Source organism: Odontomachus brunneus, unplaced genomic scaffold, assembly GCF_010583005.1.
Source record: "Odontomachus brunneus isolate Ranch 3 - 2012 unplaced genomic scaffold, Obru_v1 Obru_scaffold_002, whole genome shotgun sequence".
In the NCBI taxonomy this organism is placed as follows: Eukaryota; Metazoa; Arthropoda; class Insecta; order Hymenoptera; family Formicidae; genus Odontomachus; species Odontomachus brunneus.
In genome coordinates, this window is record NW_022639452.1 from 92,504 (window position 1) to 110,299 (window position 17,796).

General features: G+C 36.4%; 1 protein-coding gene across 3 annotated transcripts; it reads right to left on the bottom strand.

Annotated features, from left to right (window-relative positions):
• Positions 1–869: 869 nt before the first annotated feature.
• Positions 870–10,667, bottom strand: LOC116840885 (RNA-binding protein squid-like). Of its 3 annotated transcripts, XM_032808210.1 has the most exons (10): positions 10,339–10,667; positions 6,255–6,290; positions 5,782–5,822; positions 4,758–4,885; positions 4,359–4,505; positions 4,147–4,278; positions 3,620–3,887; positions 2,982–3,050; positions 2,142–2,259; positions 870–1,837 (listed from the first exon to the last, which is right to left on the bottom strand). In XM_032808210.1, exons 1-9 carry the CDS (start codon positions 10,515–10,517, stop codon positions 2,192–2,194), a joined length of 1,068 nt encoding a protein of 355 aa, XP_032664101.1. In that variant the 5' UTR covers positions 10,518–10,667; the 3' UTR covers positions 870–1,837; positions 2,142–2,191. The 3 variants fall into 3 exon arrangements, with proteins under 3 accessions (XP_032664101.1, XP_032664106.1, XP_032664109.1); XM_032808215.1 differs by lacking the exon at positions 6,255–6,290; XM_032808218.1 differs by lacking the exon at positions 2,982–3,050.
• Between the last annotated feature and the right edge of the window lie 7,129 nt (positions 10,668–17,796).

The following is a 17,796-nucleotide window of genomic DNA, read 5'->3' on the forward strand; positions in this document are numbered from 1 at the left end:
AATAAATAAACGTTGCATCTATATCGACATTTCGTGGATAAATGTCCATCTATGTATTCCACGTAAGTTACGTGGATTCGACGTGGATACAACGTATCTGTTTTTATCGGGATATGGTAAACGTGAAATCTACGTTGATATTCGAAGATTAGATACCTCGATCTATCGAGAACAAATCAACGTTGCATCTATATCGATATTTCGTGGATAAATGTCCATCCACGTATTCCACGTAATTTACGCGTAATAAACTTGTTGGATATTAGCTATTTTCAGACACCTTTAAAGAACATCCTAAAAATATTCTGATGACGTCCCTCCGTCCTAAAAGCGTCTTCAGAACGTATTTTAGAAAATTTGTGTTGTTCGAAGTGCACTAGTGTGCAACGGGCATTAGGTGTAAAAGTGTGAGAACCAACGCACAAGCACATCCGTAACATGTTATGATACGTTCAGTACTGACAATACAATTCAGGCCATACCTGTACGTAAACTTAAACTTAAGTCAACGCACAAAGAAATCCGCACAAGTAAACTTAAGGCTGGGAGCACAGACTTTTGCATAACGCATAAGGGAATCAACCAATCAGAGACCTTTATTTCCCTCTCCAGTATAGAAATGAATGACTCTGATTGATTGATTTCCTTATGTTATGCGTTATGCAAAAGTCTGTACTCAGGCCCTAACATGTTACGGATGGCTTGTGCGGAGGTTCTGAACAGTAACAAGCAACTCGAACAAACCTACTGTCGATTCTCGATAATCAACCAACGGTTTATCAACCAATAAAACGGTCGGTAATATCACCAGTGTCGGTAAAGAATAGGAATGTGTGACCACAAGTCGCGCAAAAATATCAGACACTATCTACATATAATCTTGTTTTATTTTAAATAAAGTTCTATTAACATAAAACTTTTAATATTTGTGTTGAATTTAATACTTTCTGTGATACAGCGTCAGAACAGTATGTACTCAGAGGAAAATACAATACCAGATTGTACTTTAAAAGTCTTATTACGACATATTGAGACAATCTTAATCCTCATTACTTAGAATGAAACTGTCAGTATATAAATATAATGTACATGCGCTGTTCTTACATCGAGCGAAAATTCGTCGCAGCACACACGTTACGAACCTAAGTTATTTTTACACCATTCGAAAGTGGTACTGTCTCAATAGAGACACGCGCACACATACATACATACATGCATACATACATACATACATACATGCACGCACGCACATCATACATCATACATACGCACACACGCGCGATAAGGAAACCTACCTTGAACGAATCAACAGACGAGATACTTTCACATGTCGTGCGAAAATAGTGGGAAGAGACAAGAGTTTTGCGTAACATGTGAAAAGCACTCTCGACTCCGCTTACTCGTTCAGGATGGACTTTTCTCTGTCGTTATATGTAATTTTATATTATATAGACGGAATTAAAATAATCTATTAATATATGTATTCATGATACGCGGTACGCGTCTGCACATGAATCAACGATTCGCAAGAGCTGAAGAGCAAACTTATGAAGGAGAGAGGGATGGGGAAAGAGGGTGGATAGGGGAGGTGTGTGTGTGTGTGTGTGTGTGTCTGTGTGTGTGTGTGTGTCTGTGTGTCTGTGTATGTATACATGATACACACAAAACACACAACTAAACACGAAACGACAATCTATTGTTGTTTCTTTTGCAGTGAATCTTGGAGATTGACTTTGTTTTACGGCAGTTGTCTGCGTTGTTTCAATTTTTGTCGAGAGACACGTGATCTAGTGGAATGATGATGCAACGACATGAAATTTCTTATACAACGCAAAACCTGAAAAGAAAAGGTACTTTTAATATTATAAATTATCCTATACATCGTAAATATTGTTAATTATCAAGTGATCTTGAAAACATGGATCATCATGATCATCATGGATCATCATAAACATCTTGAATAACGTGCGGATAACCATCAACTTAAAAGCATACGAAATACATTTCAGAGGATACATAATAAAATGAGATAATTTGAGAAATCATTAACTGACACCATTTACACACGTCAAAACCTCTAGATAATTTAATAATATGTAGAAAAGGAAGAAAGAGCGCTAAGAAACTGGAAAATGACTCACCGGTAGTTGCAACGCGAATTGCGCGTTACGATCGCAAGTGAGAATTTCTATTAATAGGGTTGATGCCTCTGATTCTGACGACCACTTCCCCTCTGCTTACCACCGTAACCCGAACCTCCTGCAAATATATGATAGACCGTTAGTCCAACGTCTCACCGTCACTCGTATCCTAGCTGCGTGCATATGTCACATATATCTCCACGAGAAATTAAGAAAAACGTAAACAGTGAAAAGAAAAAAAAAACATGTCGGATCGTCTATATGCAGGCATTCATCTAAAGAGTAATAAAGAAACAAATGAACAGCATAAAAGTAGAAAACAAAGTATGGAGAATATAGGTAGAGATTAAGAAAGAAGGTGAAAAGCTTTACACGCTCTATTAATATTTATACTTAACATTTTTCTTACACATGTATGGAACCATTGATAGTCGAGATACAAAATAGCATAATGCGGAATACGTTTGTCAGACGCGAATTCTACCTAAACCGAATCTATTTAATAATTTGATTACACACACGCTCGTGCGCGCACGTTGATACAATATCACGTAGAAGAAATAATACGATGGATAAAGAACAAGAGGCATTCAGTGCAAGGAATAGAAAGCAAGATAAGGATATAAAGAGAAAAGAGAGTGGACAAGTAAAATTTTTACTTCCGAGAACCACAAAGAAATCATGAACGGATGAATGTAATTTTAATACAGAAAAAATGTATGCGAATGAGCGAATAGGTCTGAATGTACGGCCACTAAAAAAATATAGAATAGTGTGTATATATCGTATAAATCACGACAATAATAAAATATCCTAAAGAAAGGACGCTAAAATGCGTACCTTTACCACGTGCGCCGCCGCGCCCACCACTGTAGCCACCGTCGTAACTACTGCCATAGCCATATCCATCTGCGTCATGTAACACACCGTATAAAAAAGGAATAAAATCAATCATCGATATATGCATGTATATCGATAAGAACCATCAGTCTACTTTTAGAAAAACCAAATAACATATATGCATATCGCATTCGAAACAAAATTATTTTTCTACGGCAAGAGCACGTGTATGGCGGTTTCATTACGGATGAGATGATCATTGTGAGTTGTGAAAGAAACTTGGAACATCATGCGTGTCGAGAAGAATGTGTCCAGGATCGAAAGCGGGATTATTGAGGGTCTCAGTATATTCAGTACATGTCGTAGTATCTTGTATACGATTTCGCTTGAACATTCTTAATAATCTATCTAGCTAAAAGTCTCTGGATTACAGCGCGAAATTGTACAAAATAAAAATGTCTTTATCGCCGATCAACAAACACACTGGAATGCCAACGGTTATTCGAATCATTCGGTCATTCATCTTTCTCGAAGACAAAACAGAAAAGCACGGCAAAAAAAACGGTTCCCGATAGTATAATCGCACAGACGGGAACCCGCGAGTCTACCGTCAGCCTAATGAGAATTAATGAAATTACCATATCCGCTATAATCGTAGCCGCCGTAGCCTCCGTACCCACCACCACCATAATAGTCGTATCCACCGTATCCATCATAACCACCGCCGTATCCACCTTGACCGTATCCGCCGCCGTATCCGCCGCCGTAGCCGCCCTGTCCCCATCCGCCTTGACCACCGAATCCGCGACCTCTGCCTCCTCTGCCGCCACGACCACCCCGACCGCCCGGTCCACCACGCATGCCACCCATACCGTCCGGTTTGGGCGTTGCCTTCTTCACGTCGACCTATATAACATTTTATATTTCGTTATTTCGTGCTTTTGTCATGTTTCGCGATCTTGTTTTGTTGAAACACTTTTCTTCGATCCCGAACGCGACTAAAGGATTAAACAAACCCTAATTATACAATGTCAATATTTCAATGAATGCAATTATTGACCAATGAATGCAAGTGTTTATGGGAGCTACATACGCTAGCTTAATGTAACATCAAATTTTTTATCCAATAAAATAAAATAAATAACACAAAAATTCGCGTACTCACCTCTTTACCGTTTATCGTCTGTTTCGAGGTTTTCAGCAATTCATTGACCACTTGTTCTGATTCGAAAGTGATAAAACAGAAGCCTTTCCTCTGATTCTTGGTTTTGTCGAACGGCATTTCCACCTCAACGATCTGCAGGATTATTTCCGATTTTTTGTAAGTATTATGCGCGTATATTTGTTAAAAAGTATCCATGAGCAATAATCACTTACAGTCCCAAATTGTGAGAAAAAATTCTTTATATCGTCGTCGGAGAGTTCTGTCGAAAGACCGCCAACAAATATTTTTCCATGTCGAGCTTTTGCCTTTTTAGGATCAACTTTCTTATTATTGATCACGTGATCACCAGCTGCCATAATCTGAAAGAGAAAACATACTCCTGAGATATTGTTCCGAGATCTATGATTGTTCGTTAAAAATTCGTTAAACATAATCAGAAGGAAATTTGTCGTCACATGCACTCGGTAGCAGAACTGGACAACTGATATCATCACGATATAGTAACAAGAGAAACACATTCGGTTACAATGCTGATACATGTGCTTCGCAAACGTCGCGACAAAGTGTACAAAAAAAAACTTATGATCACATACTGAAGAGATAATAATTACCTTGTCGAGCGACTCTGCCTTAGCAAAGACGATAAAAGCGAATCCTCTCGATCGTCCCGTGTTGGGATCTGTCTTGACATTAATACTTTCGATATCGCCATAAGAGCTGAAATGTTCCCTCAGTTCCTCTAGAAATGCATAAAATGATTTTTTTAAGAACCTTTAAATTCTGCATCGTCTTAAAGTCAGCAATCTAAAGAATTGTTGTTGAGCTCAGATAGAAAGATTTATCTCATATGACACTTGTCATCTGAAGGTGTCCTAAGTAAATACCACATCATGGCTATTATTGCGATCTTTGTTTATTTCTGCTCTAATTTGTTACGTTATAATTTGTTACATATACATATATATGTATGCATATGGAAAAAGAATATATAACTCTCGTTTCATTACATATTAAAATTTTATAAAAAAAAAAAAAAAAAAAAAAAAAAAAAAAAAAAAAAAAAAAAAAAAAAAAAAAAAAAAAAAAAAAAAAAAAAAAAAAAAAAAAAAAAAAAAAAAAAAAAAAAAAAAAAAAAAAAAAAAAAAAAAAAAAAAAAAAAAAAAAAAAAAAAAAAAAAAAAAAAAAAAAAAAAAAAAAAAAAAAAAAAAAAAAAAAAAAAAAAAAAAAAAAAAAAAAAAAAAAAAAAAAAAAAAAAAAAAAAAAAAAAAAAAAAAAAAAAAAAAAAAAAAAAAAAAAAAAAAAAAAAAAAAAAAAAAAAAAAAAAAAAAAAAAAAAAAAAAAAAAAAAAAAAAAAAAAAAAAAAAAAAAAAAAAAAAAAAAAAAAAAAAAAAAAAAAAAAAAAAAAAAAAAAAAAAAAAAAAAAAAAAAAAAAAAAAAAAAAAAAAAAAAAAAAAAAAAAAAAAAAAAAAAAAAAAAAAAAAAAAAAAAAAAAAAAAAAAAAAAAAAAAAAAAAAAAAAAAAAAAAAAAAAAAAAAAAAAAAAAAAAAAAAAAAAAAAAAAAAAAAAAAAAAAAAAAAAAAAAAAAAAAACACCTATTATATCCAAAGATAATTTCGAAAAGAATGAGTTACTCACTGTCAGTTGTCTCCCAACTTAGACCGCCAACAAATAATTTCCTGCGAAGAACAAAAACGGCAAGTTAAAGCTAACGAAAATTAACGCAAGGTATCTTCGTCGTGAGTCTTTAGTTAATGTCACAAAATCGAGTGTTTCATTATAACGAGTAATTTATGGGCCCATCGTTAAAACAGATATATCATTATTCAGGCTTGTGACGTCGGCAAATTCTCAAATATCTGCAACTACGAGCGGAAAAGTTATCTTCGATATAAACGGTACAGGATAGCGCGTGGCAATGTGTCCACGCCTCTTTCGCGAGTGACTGTTACAAGCTACGGTAACAATTCATTCATAGCCGGTCACTAATTTAAGGATATAACATGTGCATATTCGTCGCATGCAACATGTACTTTCTTTCATTTTCTCAGAGTCCATTATTACGATTGAGTGTAAAAATAAATAAAACAAATAATGAAAATTGAATGTACCTATCGTTCAGAGAGTCCTGGTTACCGCTCGCCGACCTGCAAAGCAACGGAACGGATTTATATTTTACTAGATTTTTTTTTTAGTATGTTAATTGATATTAAGAATTGTGAAATCGAAGCGAAAGTTCGTCTTTTGATAAACGAAATGATTCCATTTATCATTGAAGAAAAAAAGAAAAAAGAGAGAGTATCAACTTGACCCCTGGAAATATTAGAGAATCAGTATTAAGTTATGAAAAAAAATTAAATGTATACGATATATGCAAAAAAGAAAACGTAACGGACCTATAGTGTCATTCGCAAAAGGGGCAGTGGATCGACTCTCGAAGAGATTTAGGTAGGGAACTTTGTTCAGCAGGTGCGTATGTGTATATATATTGCTTATAGCATACGTGCAAATATACGTCTATATAATATATCTATAGATATCTTTAAATTTATATCTACGAACGCATAAGTGTAAACTACAGCTAATTAGATCACCTATATGGAAATTTAGAAAAGATTTCTTATGGTAATATAGACATGATAATTGCAAAATCCGAGGTCATTGCAAAAACGATGGAATGATACCGTTCCTAGAATAAATGAAAAATGGCTGGTAAAGATGGGCTCGTACAAAAGATGTATAACAGTGTGCATCTGTCCTTTGTGGTATGTGAAATAGAAATTATAAAAAACGATCATACAAGAAGACTGCTTTGCACACCCACAGAGACCTTGATTCGAACGTTTGAAAAGTATATACATATATTTGTCGTAAGAAAAAAAAAAGTAATAAAGAAAATTAATAAATAAAAAAGAACAAAAAACCAAGAAATCAGTAAATTCGAAAACAAAAATAGATACATATATGTATATATATGCCAAAGTTAACGCATCGAGAGAGCAAGATACTTTTTAATCGACGTGAACACGAGCAATAGTTACAACTCCAGTTGAAGTACAGCTGCTCCTAAAGGAAACAAGATTTAACTCTTTTCCAAGTAGTACTCGGACTGCTGATTGATCCAAAGAATACGGTAGGAAAACTGCAACTATATCGAAAAAAAGCTAAAAAGATTGTTTTCATATCACAAGTTGACGATAAATAGTGTTCGACACTTTTGATTAACACATCTACGTGCACACAATATATCGGATATTTATTTCTATATGTGTCTATATATAAATATATGTATGTACTATATGTATATATGCTATATGTATGTTATAAATATATATATATATATGCTTGTCTCTCTTCCTTGTCTCTCTCCCTCTTTCTTTCTTTCTCTCCCTCTCTTTTTCTCTTTCTATCACTTTTTCTGTCTTTTCTCTGTGTCTCTCTTTTTCTCCCCCTTTTTCTCTGTTTCTCTCCTTCTCTTTACGCAACACTCATCGACAAATGTACGACAAGTGTACAAGGATTGTCTCGAGTCGCGATACACTTTTTCATCCATCTCGTACTCAAACAATATAAGCTGCAAGCTTTGTTTTCAATGATTTTTTTCTCGCAGTATCGACACAATAACCGCCTGTATTGATTACATTCGATATTTTCGTAAAAATCGTTTATGGCTGGTGATAAATACCGTGGGCACCAGTCACTCGCCGGTAATCTCAGTTGTTGGTCGGATCACGGTTAGCCGGTTGCGAGCCGCCCGCCATAATCGCACCGGGTCGTTTGCCACCTGCAGATCAAGCCACATAAACCAGGGTTAATGGCATTCCGACCTACTGGACATTTTCGCATTGGCCCTAGTAATTCTGTGCTTTGGTCACGCCCAAACGGCATTTGTACACATAGGAATGGAAATAACTCTACGCGTGACGCAGCAGGCAAGTGTGTGTCTGTGCGAAACTTATCGATCTGAAATTTGACTCGACTTCCAGTGCTTGTGTTGTGACGAAACATGACGGACTTGAACTTGACGTAGACTTCTTGCAATAATTCAGACTCAGAAATTATTGCGTAAGGCTTCATACGGTTTCGGTTCGCATAGATCCCAGGTAAGCGTACGTATGGTCAATCGTGAGCAATTGACTAATCAGAATTCAGGCTGCAATGAATGAACGAGGATAGAAGACTCTCAGCTGGCCGAAAAGTGCATATTCAAATTTATATTCTATAAAAATATTACGATTATTTGCGTGACGTTGAATATACAAGTCTGATAGAGATTGCGAGGCAGTTTGCAGCAATTTTTCTCTCTCTCTCACACACACGCACTTTCTCTCTCTCTCCCTCTCTCTCCCTCTGTATTAAGTACTATTACTTACCAATTGGAACTATAATTACAATTAGATATAGGAATAGAAATATGATTTTTGCATAAATGTTTACAAAATTTGAAATGGCAACAACAAAAATAAATATATTCTGCGCAAGAATGGCACATGTTAATAGTACATAAGAAATTAGCACTTATCTGTATTACACATGTTTGATAGCTTAAGTTATTCTTGTAAAATACAACATGCAACATTTTTCACTTCGGAATACTCGATTACTAAAAAAAAACTTTAGACTGTGGAACATTGACGTTTGGTTGTTTACTTTTGTTACTTTGCACACAGAAGTCATGTCCCTTGGTATGTATATGTTTTTAATTGCGAGTAAGAGGAAGTACAGCTTCAAATTCGTAATCAATAATCATATTTTTGGATACTTTTGTAATGGTATATTTGTGTGTGTGTGTGTGTGTGTGTGTGGGTGTGTGTGTGTGTGTGTGTGGGGGTGTGTGTGTGTGTGTGCGCGCGCGCGCAAAGCACACACGCACACAGAGTATAGCGCATATAAAAGATGTGTGTGTACGCGCGCGCGCATAGTATAAATAAAAACTTGCTTCTCGCGCGAACTCCTATTTGTACTAAAAATACAGAATTTGAAGGTTACGTCCACTTTTTCTGCGAAAAAATTTATATAGCTCTACTATTTAATCTAATGATGCTTACCCTGCTTGCTGAATTTACTAATACTGGAACGTATTTTCCCACATAATCACCATACAGAAAACGATGAAAGTAACGCAAGTTTGCGAAAATCCAAAGATGTATCCAAAGGTATGCAAAAAGTTAGAAGAAAGAAGATGCAAAGATTTCTTCTACAAACGGTACACAGCGACTAAAGAAATTACGGCAAGAAAAAGAGAGGTTTTCCACATAACACATCGTACAAGTGCGACTATAAAATATTTACATAGATTAGAATCTCGTATATCCACGATATCGTTTCAAATGTGTCGGGTGGTCAAATTCATCCATCTCGAGATCTCGTTACGCTGAAAAGGAGTCGGTTGCGAGGGGGAGGGGGCAGTAGCGGGCAAGAACTTACAATCTATGAACACTCGAAGCAAAGCATTGTCGAATCTCTACCAAGATACCGCGCGCAAAATACACTTTCTCTTTGACGCCCTGCCCTATCTTAGTAATTTCTCAGTTTACTTAATCATCGAATATCATGTTACTCAACAAGTAACTCATTTTCATACGCGGAATTTCCGCTGTAACGCTCGCAAGGGACTGCCTTCTGTGTGTTTGTAACGCAAGTGATGAACGCGCCCAAGTAACACGTGCGGAAAATTACTCTCGCGCGACTCGGATTATGTAGTCAAACTTTCGATATTCGCAACCTCGTATACGCCATTTTATCTTTTCGTTGTACGCACATATATGCACACAGAGACAATCTTCGTCTCTTACGCTTTGCTTGGGCGCGCCCTTGCCGGGTCCGTGGCCGATGCTTCCACTCGTCATTCTTACTCGGCCATTATCTATCTTTGGATTCTTTCGCCAATAGTGGCTCGATCGCGAACGGGGATTGTCGTCAAACGACAAGTAGCCGGCTATGCGGCCCGCCACGGCGAAGCAAGAAGTCCGAGTCGTCGAAGCATAATCCATTTACATCGTGCCGATGCGAATGGATTAACGCTTCGCGGTGGTCTACGTATTTTATCTCCGCCATTTTGACGAGCGCGCGAGCGAGCGACGCGATGCCTCGCGATGCTTCACGCGATAGCACGACAAATTCCGAAATGTTCTCAGGACACAATAATCGATACAGTATCGCGCGCGCACGTAACGAATGAAGGGGAAAAATTACCTGTCTTCTTGCGACTCTTGACCGTTCTCCGCTGCGTCGCCGTCGCCCATGCCGGCACCGACGCTGCCGTTACCGTTGCCGTTGCCATTATCGTTGCCGCCGTTTTCTGCCTCACCATTCTGCTCGAAACTTTGATCGGCGATATCCTCGCTGAAATCCTTATTCTCTTGATCGGCCATTGCGCTACTATTCAACGATTCAGCACAAGATGTTGAATCACGTTGTCGCGAGCAACGTTACCAGTGTCGAACGCACTGTGTGAGCTCGATCCAGCAACACTTGAGCAAGCGTCCGTACCCCTCGGCTGCCGAATGGAGAAGAGAGCGTCGTACAAAGATCACGAACCGTATGCAGCTTTAGCGCGCATGCGTGAGTACACCATTCGTCGCGTGACTCGTGCTTGGGCTACGTTCCACAGATGTCTATGGCTGCGTTCCTTTTGGGCGCTTACGCACTTTAAGCGCTTATAAGCGTCACTCTATTTTTCTTCCGCATCTAATAAGTGATAAAGATAGAATGACGCTTATAGCGCGTGAGCGCCCAAAAGGAACGCAGGGTATATTAAACTAGATTGCTAAAAACCCTTGCACAATGCCAAGCTACAGGCAATAGGAATAACCATTAGCCAATAGGAACAGAGAATAGAAATAATTGATCAATCCGAATTCCTATTCCGTGTTCCTATTGCCTGCTGCCTGGCATTCTGCAAGGGTCTTTAATTCCGATTCACAATAGGTGTAGTAAGCTTTAAAGCCAGCGGCACACGATGCTTATTTTCATGCTGGATTGCTTGCTGGATGGAAATACTCTGTTCTGATTGGTGCATTTCTGAAGACGGACCAATCAGAATAGAGTATTTCCATCCAGCATGAAAACAAGCATCGTATGCCGCTTGCTTTAAAGATTATCTTTAAAGATCGTTCTACATTAGTTGCAAGTCAATCGCAAGCAGACGCAATTCTTATTGCGCCAGCCAATCAGAAGCATCAATGGTGCTATTGATTGGCTGTCGCAACAAGAGTTGAAATCGACTTGCAACTAATGTAGACCGACCTTAAGACGTCTTATGTCCCGATTTTATAGCGTGTTCGACTGGCCCTGGGTTAAACACTCTGAGAACGATTAATAACGTCATAAGTCTCTACTAGCCAATCATAAAGCTTATAAGTACTTGTTCGACCAATAAACGTAGGCTAAATAATCCAGAGTGGGTTAACCCAGAGCCAGTCGAACATGCTATTAGCACATTTTGGCCGAGTGAGTCCCAGATACACCCATTGACAAACGGACACATCCAATCATATGTCGTTGTTTATAGAGTGTCTAGAATATCTCTAGACATACGGCGTTGTGGTTAGCTGTGTCCATTTGTCAATGTGCGCATCTGGGACGCTCCCTTTTGTTGGGTCCATATTCTGAATCCTCTTTTATCTATAAAAATGCCTCTAAAAAAAGCTTGGGAGCCATCCCAAGCTTGGGAATTCAGATTGACTGAGAAGCTATATTTAAGGTACTGTTATGGATAAAAGAATATTCAGAATATGGGCCTATGTTGTCTGGATATAATCTGTGTCCAATCGGGACGTGGTCAATCGGGTTCCCTCTTGGAGTATATAGACATGGAAGGAGGAATGTCAGCACCAAAAGTGTGTCCAAAATATGTGCAAAAGTGAAAGGTATAGAAGCGATATTCGTTCTCTTTGCGCATGCGTCGAATCGTCAAATACTTTAGGCAAATAATGGATGTTTACAATAATTCGAATTGGAGTTAGTACGAATTAGTTTCGCTAGGGCCAAGAAATATGATAAGTACAAGCATCTAGTATCATGATTCATGATTTATGACAACTCAATGCTGTCCGATAAATCGAGTAGAGTTTGGATAGTATAGCGTATAGTATATGTATAAGAATTAACAGTATCAGATCACATAGTTTCGTAAAATATGTAACAATAATATTAAGAAATAATGATTTATTATATTTTAGAAAAATTAGAAGCACTAAATTAAATTATGAAGAGGTATCATGTATTTGTGAAATATTCAATAATATTAGGTTAATAATAGGTTACAAGAATTGTTTTCTACTTTTGGATATTTCACAAATACATGATACCTTTTCATAATTTAATTTAGTGCTTCTAATTTTTCTAAAACAACTCATGTAACAACTCATTGTTTCGTAATATTATTGTTATATATTTTATGAAACTATGTTACCTAATACTGTTAATTCTTATACTATCCGCTATATTACCCTAACTCTACTCGATTTATCGAACAGCATTGAGTATATATATATATATATACACACATACACACACACACACAATCTATAAAAATATAAATATTCTTTTTATATAAAAATATAAGTGTGTAAATAATTATAGATTACACATATGAACATACACATATACAAGCACACATATTTATATATATATCTATATATAAATGCATAAATGTCCTTAATATATTTTAAAATTAATATGTTTGAAATGTTAATTTGACAGATTTTATACTGTTCTTATTTTGTTACATACGAAATTATAACATAAATCCAATATTATCATAGATTAATGTTTACTACACGTGAGATTACTAATACTTCTTTTCATTAATTTAATATCAGTGAAAGTGTAACAGATCATTTATTCATATATTGATATATAAGGAAAATGATACGCGCTAATCATTAGAATAATAATTACGTACCTACCGACTTTTATCTTTTTATTTCTCTTGAGGACAAAGTATCACCTCACGTCGCTATGAAGCTAATCCGACTACTGCTGAGACAGCTTTTACTAAAATTTGATTAAGCTAGCGAATTTTTTGAAATGGGTCGATTGAGTACCACTGTTCAGTCGGATTTTCAATCCGACAACTTATCGTAAATACCCTATATATGTTTCAGTTGTGATGAACAATATGTAACAAGAGCTGTCATAAATGAAATTATATTAGAGTTGCATTCCAAAACATCTTTTTCAAGGAAAATTTTTTACTCTTAATTCTATAGTTCATGTTACATATACTATAGACTTAAGAGTAAAATTTTCCTCGCAAAGGACGTTTTGGAATGCAACCTAGGATATAATACTAAAGTGATAAATAAATATTAATACACCATTATAACACATAAGAAAATAATTTTTATTGATGATCATGTACAGTCTTCGTTTGCCAGTTTGAGCAGAGTAGTTTTATCTCACACAAGTGTAGATGGTCCACTATTGACAACTTGTAACAGTCTTTCAGCTTTCGTAGCTAGTGTTTCAATGCGACTAATATAAAATTGAGATGTAGCCTTTGGAGGTGTTTGATATTTTAAGAACTGAGTATTTTCACAACTCAGCAGAGCACATTGTGTATCCACTATCATTGAAGTGTATCTAGAAAATCATCAACTAACAAATAATTAATTGTTTTTAATTTTAAACAGACATGTATAAGATTTGTATGCATGTTTCTTGCTTGGGATAAAGTGTAAAAAGTGTATCAGAATTGCATTTACACTCGTAACACGAACGGAAATCAAGACGTCATTTTTAAAACCTCTCAGGCTGATATTTCACGTGTCGTACGACAAGCTTTTTGGATACGTTCATTGGTTGACGAACAGAGAACCTAAAAATACTCTATTCGCCAACCAATAAACGTATCCGAAAAGCTTGTCGTATGACACGTGAAATAGCACCCTAAAGAATTAAGATGCACTAAGTGTGAAAGTGTAAAAAGTTCAATTAATGTGAATAAACTTATTGGATATTAGCTATTTTCAGACAGCTCACATCTTCAAAGGACGCCCTAAAAATATTCTGATGACATCTCTCCGTCCTAAAAGCGTCTTCAAAACGTATTTTGGAAAATTTGTATTGTATGAAGTGCACTAGTGTGCAACAGGCATTAAGTGTAAAAGTGTGAATAGTACAAGCAACTCTGAAGGGACGTCTACATTGGAAGTAAGCAGTAAGAAGTAGAAAGTAAGAATAAGAAATTGACCAATTATAGTTAATTATTCTTCTTCGACTGTAGTTGGTCAATTTCTTACTCTTACTTCTTACTTTTTACTACTTACTTGCAATGTGTTGACGTCCCTTAAGGCCCGATCTACAATAGATAGAGTAAGGAGTAGGAGTAGGAGTAAGAAACAAGCAGTAAGCAAATTGACCAATTCCATTCACACGTTTCAAAAATAATCGATTGTGATTGATCTGTTTACTTACTGCTTATTTCTTACTACTACTCCTACTCCTTACTCCATCTATTGTAGGTCGGGTCTAAGGCTAGTGGCACACAAAAAAATTTAAGCAGTAAAACGTAAGTAATAAGCAAATTGACCAATCACAGTCATTGATTCTTCTTAAATTGGTCACACACACTTTCCATAACAGTAACAATAAGACGTAACGTAAGAATTGACCAATTACGATCGAGTATTCACAAAAATGACGACCTTACAATTCGACGATTCTCAACAACGATTGGTCAATTCTTACGTTACATCTTACGATTACTGTTACGGAAAGTATGTGTGGCCAGCTTTACGGTCTACAAATCAACGACTATGATTGATCAATTTGCTTATTGCTTACGTCTTACTGCTTAAGTTTTTCTGTGTGCCACAGCCCTAAAGCTAGCCACACACTTTTCGTAACAGTAACAGTAAGACGTAACGTAAGAATTGACCAATTACGATCGAGAATTCATAAAAATGACGACCTTACGATTCGACGATTCACAACATGATTGATCAATTCTTAAGCTGATGACACATAGGGCGGTATTCATAGTCAGATAGTCTTATATTTAAGATCAACTTAAGTACTTAAGATGTCATGAACCAATCACAGAGCCGTATTCGCATCTTAAGACATTACTTAAGACGATCTTGAAATAAGATTCGACTATGAAGATTCGGCCATAGAAAAATTTAAGCAGTAAAACGTAAGCAGTAAGCAAATTGACCAATTACAGTCATTGATTCTTCTTACTGTCCAAGAATCAACGACTGTGATTGGTCAATTTACTTACTGCTTACGTCTTACTGCTTAAGTTTTTTTGTGTGTCACGGCCCGAACAAACTTATAAGCACATTAAGTGCAGAAAGTGTCGAAACTGTGATGTAGTCAACGATTTTGACGCATGCACAAAGATGACGAGTATCATTCGTATATCTTTCTCTCTTGCACACACTTTGGACCTTAGAGCATATATACATAGTAATGGGGAGTAATGGCACGAAAGTGTGTCCAAAATGTGTGCGAGAGAGAAAGCTGTACGTTCCTATTCGTCCTTTGTGCGCATGCATTGAAGTTGACAGGTGTTACGTCCACGATAGATAACTATATAGGGAAATTTGAAAGTAGTGAAATCAGTGACTTACGTGGACGGTCAACAGAGTGATGGCTCCGCTTTTGGGTCACTCTGCTTTTCACCGAGTTTACCCTGGGTCTCGGGAGCCTGGCGAAACGATTGATGAATCTGGCGAAAAGTCAGCGGTGCTTGTTCTCCTGGCTCGGCCTCGGATGTTCCGATACCACGCGGGTTGATGCGGCCCGCGATTCAGAATTTGATTTCGCAACGTTTGAAATATGAAGGGTAGGCAAAAGTAATTGCAACACAGTCGGATTTTACGACTAAGTATAATATACTGAATAAGTACATGAAGCTACCAGAGACTAACTATGAGAAGAAAATAATTATATATATTGCCTTCTCTACAAATGCGCGCGCTTTTATACGTCGCTTTGTCGCTGAGAGTCGTTCTCCGATTGGTCCATGGAGTTATGGCGAGGGAAGAGATTCATTCCTTTGCATGATGTCACCGCGTCGGTGTCCTGAGTGGTGTTTAGGATTCAGCTTTCATGCTCCTGTTTATGTTGGCTTATCGCACTGAGCGATAGCGGTTTCTTTGGGTCGATCCGAGATCCGTCGATTTCGAGACTCTCCAGCAGCACGCAGCATTCGGCATTTTAATTATAATGTTTTAACGCTCGCGAATATGCATATGCGCACGTACTTACATCTAGTAACATAGGGATATAATATCTAGTGATGTCTGAAATCAGACAAGTCGGCCTCCCGGTCTATAATAATATATTATTAATGTTCTAAAATAGATCCGGACGTTACACAGGTTAGGTTAGATTATAAAGTTGACTGGAGATAAAAGTTATTTATTTTCTTTTCATAGAGCTCCGAGAATTTTTTCATAATTTTGTATTAATTTTGTAGTACTTCAAAAAAATGCAAGAAAATGCAATAATAAAAAGTTAATACAAAATTCTGAAAAAATTCTCCGAGCTCTATGAGAAGAAAATAAACAATTTTTATCTCTTGCTATTTTTCGGTAAAATTGATAGAATTTAAGTAAAAAAATATTGAAACCAATAATTTTGTAGCTCAAAAACTGACGCATGTTGGCGCATACGCACAGAGGATGAATAGGAATGTATATCTTTCTCTCTCGCACATATTTTGGACACACTTTTGGTCTACAGGAGGCATACACAATTCCCCCTCCATATATATATGCTCTAAGCTGTGGACACCCTTTCGGTCTATAGGAAACAAAGGCAATTTCTCCTCCTATATACTCAAAGGGTTTTTCCACCCGTCCTACATACAGTAGCCATTACAATTTTGTCAAATAAAAAATGCAGCAATGATATTTTAGTTATAGATATTTTTATTGTATTTATTATATACAAATCTTTAAATAAATATTTACCATTAAGTAAATATTATTATTAGAGATATTCAAATTGATCGATTATTATCGATGTTTCCAATATTTCATCGATTATAACAAATTGATACATTTGTAATCGATTTTTTAGAAGTCAATTATTTTTTTCAACATCGCCCATCCCATCCCTAGCGTGGCCGCTCTCAGGAGCGGTGCACTTGGACACGGTGCATTTGGACACAGCCAATCACAGCACCGTGTGATTAGAGACATTTGTAGGGTCCCTTGGAACAGCGACTTGTGATTGGACTGTGTCCAATTGCCCCGTGTCCAACTGATATACACCCGCCGCTCTCAGGTTTCTCTCTGGCTCAGATATTCTTACGTCCATGATCCATTTCCACTAACTTTGATTAATTTAACCGGCTGGTTATCCCAACGCAATTAACCAATCGCATCTGTCAATTCTGACTAACGAGAAAAGCAATTAGTAAATTTCATTGGAATTACTCATAACTAGTCTATTAATTTTACCAAAGTTGATAGAAACAGGCATAAAACGAAATCAGCGCCATCTAACAGTATCAAAAAGATGTACGTCGCATCTAACGAGTTTGAGTCTCAGCTAAGCGGGGTTTGAATCTCAGTTAAGTGATCTATTACGCTTAAATTATCCAGGTAGAACACAAAGTCGTATAAAAGTCAAAATAACATCAAATGATATAAAAGTAATGTCATTTTGACGTCATCATTTTCATGATAATTT

What these genes read in the sequence shown, in the direction of transcription:
- LOC116840885 (XM_032808210.1), bottom strand. Translation starts at nt 10,517, where the DNA reads ATGGCCGATCAAGAGAATAAGGATTTCAGCGAGGATATCGCCGATCAA. An exon ending in CAAGAGTCGCAAGAAGACAG is followed by an intron (nt 6,291 to 10,338) that starts GTAATTTTTCCC and finishes GTTGCTTTGCAG; the next exon opens with GTCGGCGAGCGGTAACCAGG. An exon ending in TTTTCTCACAATTTGGGACT is followed by an intron (nt 4,279 to 4,358) that starts GTAAGTGATTAT and finishes ATAATCCTGCAG; the next exon opens with ATCGTTGAGGTGGAAATGCC.